This window comes from Bradysia coprophila, unplaced genomic scaffold, assembly GCF_014529535.1.
Source record: "Bradysia coprophila strain Holo2 unplaced genomic scaffold, BU_Bcop_v1 contig_732, whole genome shotgun sequence".
Taxonomy (NCBI): Eukaryota; Metazoa; Arthropoda; class Insecta; order Diptera; family Sciaridae; genus Bradysia; species Bradysia coprophila.
Window position 1 is genome coordinate 726,384 of NW_023503972.1, and position 15,891 is coordinate 742,274.

The 15,891-nt window shown below is 33.6% G+C and overlaps 1 protein-coding gene across 15 annotated transcripts in view; it reads right to left on the reverse strand.

Moving 5' to 3' along the window:
* Positions 1-1,789: 1,789 nt before the first annotated feature.
* Positions 1,790-15,891, reverse strand: part of LOC119084496 (RIMS-binding protein 3A-like) — a 39,802-nt gene continuing 25,700 nt past the window's right edge. For 11 of the 15 annotated variants that reach the window (XM_037194509.1, XM_037194506.1, XM_037194516.1 and 8 more), the window contains 7 exons: positions 15,228-15,683; positions 14,802-15,083; positions 14,503-14,734; positions 13,665-13,775; positions 9,286-9,353; positions 3,796-4,006; positions 1,790-3,398 (listed from right to left, as the gene is read on the reverse strand). In XM_037194509.1, the coding sequence (XP_037050404.1) occupies positions 2,995-3,398; positions 3,796-4,006; positions 9,286-9,353; positions 13,665-13,775; positions 14,503-14,734; positions 14,802-15,083; positions 15,228-15,683 (1,764 nt within the window). In that variant the 3' untranslated portion in view covers positions 1,790-2,994. Of the gene's footprint in view, positions 3,399-3,795; positions 4,007-9,285; positions 9,354-13,664; positions 13,776-14,502; positions 14,735-14,801; positions 15,084-15,227; positions 15,684-15,891 lie in introns of those variants that run through there. The other 4 variants (XM_037194504.1, XM_037194511.1, XM_037194512.1 and 1 more) reach the window with 3 other exon arrangements.

Here is a 15,891-nt window from a genome sequence, read left to right on the forward strand (position 1 = left end):
TTTTGGTTGTGTTATAAGTGTCGTTAAATACAATAAATTTAATAATTTTTATTTTGTTTTTGTTTTGTTTATATGTTTGATATTGATATAGTTTTTCATTTCTTTTTTTTTATTTTTGTTGTTGTTGGTAGTTGTTTAAATTTGTTATTTATAATACGTTTGTTTGTTGATTGATTGATTTTAAGTGAAATATCGAAATATCACTTGGTTTATACAATTTGTTTTATTTTTGTTTAGTAAGTAATATAATTGTTTTTCTCCATTTTGTAATTATATTTTAAATTTCTTTTGTTTTTTTCTTCATGAACACTTTTACGTTATTCTTTACATTTTCCAATTAATATTTTTTTTGGTTTTTAATTTTCTTTTGTTTTTTTATATTTTATTTTTTATAAAAGCTACATTTTTCTTTTGGCGATTTGTTCGGAAATTTATTTCTGGTTTTCAAATTATTTTTAGTTTTACTCAGTGTCTTCATAATGGTTTTAAAACTAAAAATTATTCCTCGCCGATTTGTTTTTTATTTATTTTCAATTTCTCTTTGAACTTTTGAACTTTTATTTATAAAACACCAAACTAAAAATTATGATTTACGAGAAGGGTTTTCCATTAACAACAGCAAAATATTGTGTCAGACTCAAAACACGAAAAGATTTAGCGTTCCATATTTAATCGTTCGTAAAATTTATTAATTCATAGAAGACCACATGCGTTTCAGTTGCTCATACGACTGGAGTTTGAAAACCGATGAGAGTAACATTTATTTTACTCAAAAAGATAGATAAAGTTAAACAAACTTTTCCTCAAGTTTTTTAGTAAAATACCTAAATTTGACAGTGGACAGTAATGGTAAAAATGGCACTTATTGTGTGAAATTTGCCGATCGAGGCGTAGCCGAGGTCTGTAAACACACAAAAAGTGCCATTTTCATTTTTGTCCCACTGATAAGTAATGTACTATTACGACATTTGAGCGCTAGCAGGACAATAACGAGTGTTGTTGTATCTCGGCTATCACACACCGTAGATAATATAGCCTATTTTTGGAATCAAATTCTGAAAAACTTAATAAAATTCTCGACAAAATTCTTGAAAATTCCTAAAATAAAATTTGGATTTTTTTGCGAATTTACGGAAAAGTTTAAAATTCAAAATTTGGTCCGTCTGATTCTAAATGGAATTTTTCTTCTATTCGGTATTTGGTATTTCGACACCGATCTTCACGTTCAAAATTTCTTTAAAATTCTGTAAAAATTTATCAAAAATAGTCATTGGTGATGGCCGAGACATACGTTTGGCGCACCCTAATTGGAGTCCAAACTATGGCTCAAAAATGATAGTCGTAGAGTAAACGTGTTTCGTTCAGATAATGAAACAATTTTTCAAAGACATGACTGAAATGCATGCGACCTCTAGACCTTTAACGTATAAGTTTCGTCATTTATTTAGCAGAGAAGAAAATGGAAATTCAGCTTAACAAGTTTAGAATTCATGGCTTTAATATAATAATTGGAGGGATTACACAAGACATCGATAGGGGAATAAATGACAACCTAATGCTGTGGCAGTAAAATGAGTATAAAGATTGTTACGCAGGGTCAGTACGATCATATGATAATATTTGTAGATAAAACAAGACAGCGCAATGAATACGAAATTTTATCGAGTTGTTTTTTGTAGTAATAAAGTTGGAGGGTAAAATTGATGTCAATAGTCTTAGAACACTGTTGATTCGAGTTAAATATAGAAGTCAGCTGTGCAAGTTTTAACCTCTTTCAAAATTGTTCGAATTTTAACCGGCCATATATTTGCTATCGATTGAAACCATCTTACTCAAAAACACTCTAATGATTAGTTCATTCTCCTTGCACAGCTTAATACATCCACCCACAGCATTAGCCTCAAGAAATAGAATTAGATAAAAAAAAATTACGAAAAGCATTTTTAGGACATCATCAAGAAAAAAAAATCATTTTTAAAGTTATGAAATTGAAATATACAACCACATTTGAACTGGTTTCTTTGAATCTGGATTTAAAAACTCACAGCATGCAAGATCCATTACAAAATTCGGGATAAAAATTTAAAATCACGTTTTCGTTTGACAAACTTCACACGAAAAATTGGAATCTTTTCAACTTTTTATCCCTTGTAAGGTAAATGACTATTTCTCAACTCAGTGACGAAAAGTAAAACGTTTTTCTCACACAAAGGCAACGAAAGTAGATCTTTTCGTCACTGATCGGAGAAAATTAGGCACATTCTAATAAAAGAATGAAGACGATGGAACTCCTACTCCTGTCATTTTGGAAATGAAATAGAGCAAGATCTCAGATGCTTTTTGGTGGTACACAATTAAAGTGTATGGAGGTGGACTGTCCGATCTACAAACAAAAATTCGTCGTTACCTAAGACATTCTTATGAATGAGCAGATTTGTAATAGAAAATTTTTGCTGACGTCCACTTTGCCGACATTGTTTTGTATGCAGGTTTTCAATAAACACAGTGTGGGCCCCACACTTAACACACACCTGTCGTTGTAATTTCTGTTGGTTTAAAGTTCACTGTTGTTGGCGCAATTTTTGATTTAGGAAATATTTGTTTTTAGTAATATTTAAAGCAAATCGAGGTTAAAATGTTATGTTTTGATGCATCATTTTCACAATTTTATATTTTTATTCGAAGCGGACATTTTTTGTTGTTGTATTAATGTTGTTGTGCTAGAGGCGCATAGTTAGTTTTTAGCGGATTCACGAATAATATCTTGGATACATTAATTGTTGTGTTCCATTAAGTGTTAAAAATCATCAGATAATTATTCGAACCATTGAGCTTAACACGCTGGGGGATAAGTTAGTAATTTTATGATTTGTTAGATCCTATGAATATTGGTATGTATGTGTGTAGCCAACACAGCATGATTTGTGTGCGTAGTATATTAAATGAAATAATTATTGCTAAGTATTCATTGAATGGTAACGATTGCGGTCGGGGTTATTTGCCGCCGAGACCGAATTTCATAAAAATCAGTTCTTTTCCTTTCGATAACATATCACTACCAGGCGCTGTTATGTCGCCCAGTTTTTGCATGAGATTGGGTCCCTGTTGCATATTTTGTTGTTGCATGTTTTGCTGTTGCATATTCTGCTGATGCATGTTCTGCTGATGCTGCTGCTGTTGTTGTTGCTGCTGCTGCTGCTGTTGTTGTTGTTGTCCGCCGCCGCCGAAACCGAATAAGCCACCACCATGCGATTGCTGATTCATATTTTGCTGTTGTTGATGTTGCTGATTTTGCTGTTGTGTCATGCCTGGCTGTGGCACAACCTGAGGGCCTTTTGGTGGTTGACGATTACCACTGAATAAGCCACCCGTAGCATTTGTAGCACCCGAAAATAAGGCTGCATAATAGGTAGGATAAATGATTAGCATTTGCGTTCATGTCCAGCACATATAACGACTGACATATCAACACGAATCAAGTATCTAAGTCAGACAATTTAGAGACAAAACCAAAGAAAATTTTCATTTCGATTTCAACAATTCAGCGTATCGGCATGGACTGGTAGTGGAAGTGTCCAGTCACGTTATTAAAAAGAACTAAGTCCCTAATTCAGAGTCATTCGAATTTATCTGAGTCATAGTTGAGTCGGACGGAAAGTATTATAGTCACACGTTAGAGTACTGAGATAGATGGTAGAAGGAGGAAAGATAGATTCAATTGCTCTGAACGGAAATAATATAAATGGAATTCGTGTTGCTGTATCGTCATTGAATGTCAGAAATAGCAATACTGACTAGAAGCTGTGGAAAAAACTCCGCTTGAATTTGCTGTAGTTGAAGGTTGTTGTTGTTGTTGTTGCTGCATATTGTTATGTTGCTGCATATTATTATTATGTTGTTGTTGTTGCTGCATGTTATGTTGCTGTTGCATATTATTATGTTGTTGCTGCATGCTCATATTACCACCGATCCCTTGGCCGATCATCCCGCCTTTCCCCTGCATCCCCTAAAAATCCCAATTTCTAGTTAGTAATGTAACCCACCAACCCACTGCTATTGTTTTTTTGATACAAAATGAATCATGGATATAATTTCAAAAATGTTGACGGTACATAATCATAAAAGGCCAATGAACAACAAAAAACAATTTTGGTTTTCATCGGAATGAACAGCAAAAATTTATCCAAAACATTATGCGTTGCATGGATGTGTTTCATTCCGAATTTAATTTCATCTTTTTTTTCACGAATGAGAATATCCATTCCTCATTTTCATACAAATATGCAATGGTGTAGAAAAGCGCACATCTGTTTTGTATTCCTACCAAATAAATTGATTTGGAATGTAATTTGACTCAAAATGAAAAGCTATTTTCTATACGTAAAATTGAATTGGCAGAGAGTTGCTAATGAAATCGTTTCAATCATTATATACTACTACACAATGACAGACACTTATAGATCGAATGCAGCTTCAAAACGCGATTACATTTGCGTTCAGTTTTTTCCATTATTATTCGGTTAAGTTTTGAGTTTGATGTATAAACTGGGGTGGATTATGGAAGAGAATTGCTGTGATGTGCATTCCCGTGTGTAGCGGGTCAATCATAGAGTACTTTAAATGTTTACACTCATTTGCAGGGAGTGTTAAACAGAAACAGACTCGATTTTATCGATTATTGTCAATGATTCCAAAATCAATTTTCCCGTTGAAGAAAACCGTCAGAGTCACATTTTAGACCTGGTGGTAAGACAGAAGGTGTTAATTCAAAACGTGCTGACGAGAATAAAGAAGAAACCATTTTTCCATGTTTTTTAAAAATTCGGGAAAATTCGAAAAAATGCGGAAGCATTCAAGAAAATATGAGAAAATGATTTCCCGAAAATAGTCCCTGGAAGTAACCTCATTGACTGAGACTCTCAGTCTGAGAGTTAGATCATGTTTCAGTTGGATAATAAGTGTTCCAGAGCATCCCAGCATCCAAATACATTTTCCCGGTAACCAAAAATGTAAAGGATATTTCCCGTTGGACACCACGGATACAAATGTTTTGCACAAATCTGGTAATTTGAAGCTGTGAGCGGACGAAGTTTTTTTTTTATTAGTTTTTATTACCTTGCGAAATTCTCAGAAATTTTAGGCTATAGCTTTTCCTAACCGGACTATTTTTATTTGCAGTCCTAACGTTTTGTTTGTTTAGATATCAGAAAACTAAACCTTAGTCCCTCATCTATTAATATCAAGAACAGTTGAATGGTCATAAAAATTGCCCGAAAGTTAGATGATTAGTTAAATATAGAAATGGAAAATGTCAAATTAGCGAATTATAAGAAAAATGGAATTTATTTAGCTTTGTTTCAAACTGGCTGACGATATCATAGAATAGTTCAAAAGAACAGGAACAACGTCATCCTATTCGAATCGAAGGTAAATCAATGAAATTTCATTTTTCTTATAATTCACTAATTTGACACGTTTCCTTTTCTGTATTTAACTATTCAAGTAGATGGTTGAACTAGCATATAATACCGAAGGGAAGTAAGTCTGTCATTCCTTTTAAATGATCTTCGTTGTTACTTTCAACTCTGTCAGCAAAAGGACCTAATATTTTATCTGAAAACACACGATGACTCACATCAAACAAGCTCAAAACTTTCGTATATATCTCTCAATTTCATGAGCAACTCAATGTTATAATTTACTCTTTGTTTAGACCAATTATTTTCTATTACTGTTCTTCATTACGGAATACGTTTCGTGTAAACTTTCAATATTTTTTTTATATTAGTTTTGAAGAATTGAGTTAATTTTATGGTTATGTTGTGCTATATGTCTTAGATTTAAACACAATTTTTGAAGACTTAGATGCAAACGCTTGTAAATAAACAACTATAGAAACTTGCTATCAATGATCCATTCAAAAGTAAAAAAAAAATAAGAAAAAACATTTATGGTCATAAAGGAAGTCATTGCGCATAGTAATAGTTGAACTGTTAGATAATGAACTCGAAAGCACGAACCGAGGTGCCATTATAAACGGTTGCTCTCTGGCGGATGATTGCTTAAATGCTCAACTCCTTCAAAAACATTAATAATTTCAGCTAACAGTTAGCAATCTCCTTATCTAAATCTCAATTTTGGGTATTCTTTCCCCAGTTCATTATCCAAAATCAGTTCGTTTCCAATAAATTTCTTAAAACATTTCCAATGCATCAAACCAAGTGCAATATTATCACATCCATCGGTATGAACGTATATGTATCAACAATATAAAAATTATTTGAATGATCCAAATTACAATGAAGTCAAGAAAAGATAAATTAGAAGAAAATAGGCAACGAAAAAAAAAAAATATTTTTAAATTTCGGAAAATGAAGACAACCATCGATAAAATCAATCTACTCTACACAGACGACATTTGATATTTTCATGCAGACGAAAGAAATATAATTTTTTATTATTACATTAGGTTCGGATAAAAGGAAATCTTCCAAATTATCTGGGTCTTGTTGTGTAATGAATTTTTAGTGTTTTTTTTTTAAACTTTCTACCGGGAATGTAGTCTGTGTCTGTCGGTAATGGCATAACCAAATAACAATGAATATTATAGTGAACATTTAAGCCATTCCAAATTTTAGTCTAGCTATAAATATGATATTGGCCTGGTGTCTCGTAACACCATAAAAACGCTATATTCGTTTATTGGAAGTATTTGTTTCCTAATGTGCCGGGGTGTTTTTTTTTTTAAATCATAACGAAAAAAATACATTTTAATGATCCCTGCCCAGGACTCGATTTTAACTTGGTTAAATTAATAATAACAATGGACGAACGAAAAAAAAAACTTTCGACATTTCGGACATCCATGCTGAGACTGACGATTCAAAATCACGTTTCCCGTTAACTCAAACAATAGATTAAAATTCATATTTGAACTTAACATGTAGCTGTAGCTTCACATAGCAACGCGAAAGAGACCTAATTCAATTTATTATTTTGTTGTCTTGCCAAACTTCACAGTAGACCAGAAGAAAATTTTAAATTAGGTCTCTTTCACGTTTGCTATATGTATAACTACAGTACGAAACAACAGGCAAAAGAATTTTGGGCGACAATAAAAAACCGATTTGTTATCTGATATTCAGGGACGACCTTAAAAATAAAAAAAATAATAGTACATTGAATGACAAGGGGCGAAAGTAAAAAAATTCAACCGTGTGCGAGAGTTGGAGCCCGCGCCGAAGGCAAGGGCTCTAATCGCACAGGTTGAATTTTTTTACTTTTGGCCCGAGTCGTTCATACTATTTTTTTTGATAACAACATTGAAAATTGATACGTATCGCAAACATCGCAACAAAATGTTGAAATAAAAAGGCATTTAGCCAGAAAATGCGGGGGTCCAGTATATGAAAAATTTAATAATTTAGCCATCACAACAATAACACACACAAAAATTAAGATATAACTAACAAATCATTCAGTAACAAAAAGTATCAACTTTGTATGCTAATTTCAATAAGAACACTGGCGCACAGTGTTTTACAATTTTGATCAAAGTATTCTGCATAATATGAGCGGATTTTGTTGACAACTCGACTCATTTCTCTCATTTTCTGTGACGTCAGTCACTTTCGCTGTTCGTTCAGTTGCGTTCGCTCTTCGTTAAGTACTTTCTCCCCGTGGGATGCATTTTTTTACTTTCGCCCCTCATATGCGGGGCGAAAGTATCATTTTTCAATGTTGGTATCAAAAAAATTTTTATAGATCATCGAAATGACCATTGTAAACTAGAAGAAAGGGAACGAAAAAACTGATACCTACAGCAACAGATTTGACACCAATCTAACATTTTCCTCACCCTACTTCCGAAAATATATCACGAACAAACTACATAACAGTTTATGTTCAACAACTTGGTGTGGGCAGCACTATCAAAAACGTTATGCAGTCGACGTCATCAGTGAAATTTAGCCATTCAAACAAAAGTGCTTATACGGGTGAAATAGTCACACCCACACGTAAGCGTGCAGTAAAAGCAGAACCGTATAAACACGTATGAACAGTTTTGTTTGTGTGAATTTGACCAATCGATTGTAACTTTTTCACAATTTATTCATTTTCTTACAATTTGAGGTGATGCCGTTTTTCGCCATCACCCAAGGATAAACCGACCACCGAAAATAGATTGGGAAACAGTTACAAAGCGATTAAAGTTGTGACTTTTTGACGTGGCTATACCCATACCAATTGAATTCTAATAGATTGTGGAAATTGTTCTCATTACTCTCGCAAAAACCAGCGAAGCCGTCAAGTCGGTCGTTTGAGACACGAAATTAAAAAATCAAAATCATTTGCTAGGAAATTTAAATTTTAACATAGCACTGTTAGAACCGAGCTGACTTTGACATCACTCAATTAGAAGGCCAAACACATACCTGTTGACTATTTTTTTTTTACATTTTTGATAGCCATTGTATGAAAAAGAATAGCCAACTTTGATCAGTTCAGTCCTATATTTGAGTGACATCAAAGTCAGCTTCGGTGCTAGACAGTGCGTTGATTTTAAACATTGTCCATGACAATATTGTTCGTGTGTGAAGTGACAGAAGACCGACTTGCCGACAGCATCAATCATTGACGGTCCTGTGAAGTAGTACTCAAATCCACAATCTATAAATTTGACTACATCAACCAGAGAGATGGTAATTATGGCGCGTGTTTTCCAAGCGCCATAATTATCATATCTCTGACATCGACCTACATTTCATTTGAGTTTTCGTCAATTGAGCTATAAATTTTGTGACTAAAATTTTGTTGCATTTTAAATTGGATTAACTTCCTATTGATGGGTTTTGCATTATTTGCGAAATTAAAATTCAATTAAAAACCAACAACAAAATTGCAAATTAAATGTTAAAGTACTGGTAACCTAATTACGTAAATGTTAATCATCGTAAATGTAAAAAAAAGGAAAATTAAAATGTTGCTATTAATAAACTGGGTGCTGTTTTCGTTTTTGAACAATTCTATATTATTTCAAACAATAATTCAATTATCTATATAGAGTGGGCAGGTGGGTTAATTCAGTATATATTCCCAAAATTCTTTCTTTTTTAAAATCCGTTCTGTTCAGTATACTATTAACTTTAACTCGTTTTGTTTTAGCAAAATGCTATTACAATCGAACAATGAATCAACTCATAACTGATAAAATTGTGAATGTTTTCTTCGTAAAAAAAAAAAAATTAAAATAAAATTTTTTCTTTCGAAGTTTTAAGTAGTTACCTGCGTTTGGTGATCGGGGGCAGGGTGGCCCGTGTTGTCTAACAGTGTAGGGGAAGTAGGACGAGCATCTAGCAACAAACAACATAAAGACTTGACATTTACCACAGCAGAGCAAATAGCGCATTCGGCGTTTCGGACAAGTGGACGATAATGCCGACGCTATTCTCAATCGTAAAGTTTTTTTTTGACTCGACGAAGATTGCCTTTCGGAGTAAATTTTTGTGACAAATAATCTTATGCTCATAAAAACAACGAATTTTGTTTTCCATTTGGATTTGGAATACTGTGTGCGACGTTGAAGTCCATTTTGTCATCACGCCGATTACGCTTGATAGTGAGTTTTACAAAAGACAAGATAGAAAGAGCTTTTAAGTGGTGTGCACACACAACATTGAAAGCTTTCCGGCTGTATATCATGTATATAAGTTGTATTTGTGTTTTTCTCTTCAGTTTTTCTTTCTAAGATTTTTTTTTTGTTAGTTTTCAATTCCATCAATTAGCCAATTTTAACAAAAACTCCTAATAGTTCAGAATGACATCGAGTTTAATTTTCAATTTTTCGCTTATTAAATGATATATAATGTTGTTGTATGTCAGAATCAAAATCAAAACAGAGTTCGTTTCGATGAAGCTATTTCCATTTGCTTCAAAAATTGGATTGGTAGTCACAGTATTTGTTTGTTGTTATACACTGCAACAAAAGTGTCTGTAGTCCAAGAATAATAATTTTTGTTTAAAAGAAAAATGAAAGAATTTATGTACATTTTTTAACCATGTTTTTTTGGCCGAAATAATGCTTTTAACATCAACCATGCTGAGACATTAAATAATAATCTTTGAGATCGTTCCACAGAAACTTATCAAAGTATAGTTCACATATAAGTTTGATAATAATGTACAATTTCTATACAAAATTCGTTATCGAATGTAAATCGAACCAAAAGACTTAAACTTCTCTTAGAGAATTGTCTCCTCCAAGTGCTGATAAAAGTTAGTATTCTTTATCTCCAAAAATAGTAGCCAGGTGAGAACGAATTCAATTTCAAATATTTAAAGAAGAAAAAAAGATTAAAGGCGGATAGGAACATATTAGCGGCCGTACACAACCGCCCAGGTCAAAAAGCTAAAATTTTCGATGTTTTTACCTTAAAAATGCAATTTATCGAAAATCACCCGGGTCAAAACATTTTTAACTTTCTTAGGTCAAAAAATGTCTGGACCCACTCATGCAGGCTAAAAATAAGATATCACAATTACAATCCAATTCTATCCCATGCATTAGGTATCGGCGATGTATAATAACATCAATCGGATTGTAATCGTTGATGTGACTTCTTTATTTTCTCCCACTTCAAGGACTAATTACATAGTGTGCATTCAAGTTTTGTTAATAGATGGATTTTTTGGTAGCATATTATCCGTAGCTGAGTTCTGTCGTCACCAAGGTCATTACACCGTTGAGACTATTATATTATTTATCCCGAGATTTTCATGTAAATATTTACATGACAGAGCCGAATAATATAGTTATGTACATAACTGGCGATAAAAAGTTAAAAAGTCGAGTCTACGTGTGAATTTCGTCGATCCGAGGCACGGCCGAGGACAACAATCACACGCAAAATTATGATTTCGAACTTTTATTCCAAATTATACACAACTTTGCACACTAATTAGAAAACATGAAATACTTTACAGCCCCAGAGTTGTAAAATGTATTTGCAACTCCATCCCATGGAGATGTGTGAAAGCATTCACATGTCTCCATGCAGAAGTATTCACGAAATATTCGAACGAGAACTGCAAGTTTCATACACTTAAATAAATAATAATAATAAATCACCTGTACCGTTTCGACGGACCTAGACAAAGAATTTACACAATTTTATTCCTGACCTGAATGTTGAAAAGACAAGGCAAATTAAACCAAGAAACGTAAATGAGTTGAAAGTGAAAGTTGCTCGTGTAGAGGGAAATTCACTAAAATGAAGTCCCTGGCAAACATCTATAATTCTACAATTCATTTCTGTGGAAGCTAGAGACTTTGTTACCCAGTTGGACCACGTAAATTAGTAGATTTAGTACCTGTTTTTAGCTGCTACACCTACGCACTTTAAGCCACATTTCTCATTTTTTTTTCTGTTAAATTTTGTTATTATTCCTGGACTATAATTATTGATGTGCAAAAATATTAGAGAAAACAGTGTGTTTAGCGAAAGTTTTATAGAATTATTTTATGTGACAGTATGAACCTACAATTTATTATATTTATAATGGGAAGCAGGTATCATGCTATGTACAAATTTTTTTTTTTTTTTTTTTTTTGATAAAATTTGGTGAATGAATTTTGGTTGAAAAAGTTCTTCTTTAAAGAAAAAGAACTTCCGCATGTTGAGTACTTTATTATGCATATACCAAATTTTGAAGCAATTGAATGATATTTCATCAAATGAATTATTTTTTGTATTTTGTTTATTTGTTTATAAAATATAAAATCAGATATTTTCAATAAAAACAAAAATAATAATTTATTTTCATTGTTAGTGTTGTGAGAGTTATCTAAACATTTATATATTCGAATATTTTGCACATTCAACAAATTCGTTCGTCTTTCCAATTAGTATATTTATATCCAAATAAGAATATTTGTTTTTTTTTTAGTCATCAACTAAATTATAATCAATAAAAATTAATTACAGACAGATTTTGACAAAATTAAAGTAAAAGAACCCAATTTCACATAAACATTTAGATAACACACGATTTATTCACAGTGGTATAAAACGAAATCAATATTTAAATGTCTAAACACTATCAATTGATCGATTTGTTTTTGCAAGAATGTTTTTTTCTCTCAGTCAAAAACAATATTCTCAGAGATGAAATTGTATCAATGCACCGCGCACTTTTTCCCATTTAAATTAAAAACGAGGAAGCGGAACCATTTGAACCTGCATCACCTGTTCAATGACAAAGGCGATCTCTAGTCAGTTTTCGCACTTAAATAGAAAAGAGACAGTTATCCCTGGCCTGAACTTAAAATCTGAAATTTGACGTCAGGTCAGTTTATTTTAAATGGCCTCAACCTGTCATGATCTGACTTATCAATGACCTGACCTTAGTTAAATTTGGAAATATTTCTTAAAAAATCTGGTAACCTTATAGAAATTCAGGCTTAGGTCAGCTCATGTTTTTCAGGTAAGATCTCAAGTTGATTTGACCTGTTCTAAGCCTTACTTGGAGTCACCTGCTAAAACCGAAACCTTGACCTGGCGCTCTGTTTTGTGTTGGTTGTTTTTATTGTAGCAAAGAGACCGCATTCACCGAGATCGGTAAAAAAAAAAAATCTGTAACAAGCACCTGTTGGTCAGAGCAGGTGACCTAACGCACTATTTCTAATACAACTGTCATCAGCTTAGTAATATATATTATGCACCTGTTGCCAAGATTGGTATTTTGACGTGTAGGACATTATTGCCCTAGCCGAAGGCGTGGGCCATAATGCCTATTCGTCAAAATAACAGTCTGGCAATAGGTGCATATCATATTTTATCTGTCGAGAACAGATATATCGAGATAAACAAAAACTCCCTAGAGGGATAAGCTCGAGATTATCGTTCTAGACAGATAATATATATTATCGCATACGCGCGGTGTTCGGATGTCAAAATTACTTCACTAGAAGTTTAATTCAAACATTACACTTCTGGTCAATGTTGTTGTCTCGTTTCCACTTATGTGATAAAATAGAGTACAAACTTGTCACTATCAGTTTCGGCAAGCCTCGACTTCTTCGTGACAAGTGTGTAATATATATTTTGTTCCCCGACTTTTGTTAGCCGTCATGTATCTATCTCAGCTGTCACATACGCAAACGATAGTAACAATAGCGCCAAATAAGGAATGAAACATAAAAATGAGACTTTTCCTGAAGAGTCAGTTGCGTCAGACATATTGAAAATTCGAAAATTGGACTGGGCCTTATGAGATAATCATTTATGGCTTCAGGTTTGCTTACTGTATTGTACAGAGAAAATTAACGTTATTTGCGTCTAATCAAATACAAGACAAGAGGTGAGAAAATATGCAGTTTCCTTAAACATCAAACAAGTTTTTCCTAACCACAAGCAATAATAGCATAATCGCTCTAGCAAAGGCTACGAAACTGGGAAATAAGTTTCAATTTGACGCAAAATAAATGTTTTTATTGAAAAAGCAAACTGCTGTCATATACATACGCCGTGGATTGATTTAATATCTCTGAGAACGTATTGTTGACAATGATCTTTTCCAATAAAAAAAAATGAAAATCAAATAATTTGACACTTAATTTCTAGTTACGGATTTCATATAAAGAAAACAGTCGAATCTTTACATACCTTTTCGAAGTGGACCTCCGCGCTGATTCATCTGATTCATTTGATTCATTTGATTCACCTGATTCATTCCAGGTCCCATATTATCTCTAGGAGGAGGTGGTGGTCCGAAAGCTAGTTCAATAGAAATGAATTTTTGTTTTATTGACTGTGCTTCACAGGTATGCACTAAACGAATTTCAAAATTGCAGCGATCCCATTTATACGTTGTAAATTTTAGGCAAGTATATCAGCAGTTTTACCATCTATAAATATGATTCATTTGAGCTAAATATTTTGAGGTAATTGATTTCAAACTATTCAACTATTTCTACCTCTATTGACGAGCTTTCTGCGATAATCAGTTTCTTGTTTGTTTCTTATTTTTTCTAATTTTGACTCAAAATTTTTATTTTGTTAACGTAAACTTAACTTTTCTATTGTACAACTAATACTAATAGTCCACTTGTATTAAGCCGACTTTAAATGAATAAAGAATTGAATTGAATAAAGAATTGAAATCTTTTACTTCAATGTTTATTAACATCTTTCTTGCCATATATAAGACTGCATTATTCAGAGCTTATTGTTTATTCCTGACGTCGTTATCGATAACAGATGATAGACGTCCCTAACAGGCTAACAAGCTTTCGTACATTCGGTCAATTTTGAAAATCATTCAGTGTTAAATAATAAATGTTATTCTACTTAGAAAATAACTCTATCATATCTAGCCTGGATCATTACCATATTGCTACGAAACCAATCAGATAAAGATTTGCGTAGCAACCCAGTCTGACTGAACAAAGCAATCAATCACCGCGTCTAAGAATTACAGACCATTATTAAAACCGGATCTTACCTCCTGGTCCCGGGCCTGGTCCTACACGTCCGCGTCCAGCAACATTTCGCTGAGCTGAATTCATGCCAATCGGACCGCCTGACTGATTGTTGTACTGCTCGGGTGCTTCCGTTAAAAAGTTTGATGGCACCAGTCCTCGTACACCATCCAGTTCACCCATAAAGAAACCATCTTCGTCCATTTCACCGTACACTAGTATGACTTCGCCTGTCTTGAAACTTAATTCCACTTGCTAATAATTTGAAAAACCAAAATAAGATCAAACGTGGCAATTGTTTTGATTATACCTTCCAACTCACCTCAGCGTCGACATTCGGACTCAGCTCTTGCGGATCGTAATCGTACAAAGCAATCATCCGTTTTACAGGCATGTTCGCATAAATGTCTCCCCATCTGTCTCTGCTTACGCCGCGAACACTTTGCATATGCATTCCGGATGGTCCAGCAACGACACCAGGACCACCACCCTGTGCTCCAATTTGTCCCTCTTCAATTTCCGACACCATATTGTGCGGAACGAAGCCCCTTCTTCCACGCAATTCACCCCAATAAAATCCATCCGGATCTTTGTCACCATGGACCTAGAAGTAAGATAGTTTGATGCTAGTATGCAGGCACCACAATTGTAGAAAGAAAATGTTCTAAAAGCACTTTAAGAACCTTAGTGAAGCAAGTCAACAACAACACAAATGTTTATTTTTTTTGGGTTTTTCTTCGTAAAATACCTTTATTGTGTCACCCTCCTGAAACGGTAATTCTTCTTCACATCCATCTGGATTCGGGCTCATTGTAGACGGATCGTAGTCGAATAAAGCTAAAAAAAATCTCGGCTTTTTTTGCTGCTGCTGTTGTTGCTGCTGCTGCTGACCTCGAATCGATTGATTAGGTTGATTTGGTTGATTAGGTCCACGTTGATTCATATTTCTCATTTGTTGCTGTTGTGGTTGTTGTTGCTGATTTAAGGGTTGTTGTTGCTGCTGTTGTTGTTGTTGTTGTTGATTTAAAGGTTGTTGCTGTTGATTTTGTTGAAGTAACGGTTGCTGCTGATTTATTGGACCATTCGGACCATAGTTGTACTGTTGTTGATTTGGTTGATTTTGATTGAGAGATGGGTTTGGTGGGTTGGGTGGGCGACCTCGTTCAGAGTGATTTCGAGGAGTTTTGTTTTGTTGATAGCCCTGCTGAAATTAGCCGTAAATATTTGGTTTTTTGTTTTTTGTTTTTGCATTACTGAGAATCTTAATGGTTTTGTTTTGTGTGACAGACTTTTCTTTATTTTTTTTACTTATTGATAAAGACATAACAGTACATGTGCAGTAAAATGCATTCGGTAGTACAGCAGGTAATCTAAAGCACAATTTTCTTATAATATCTGTTTTATGTGATATG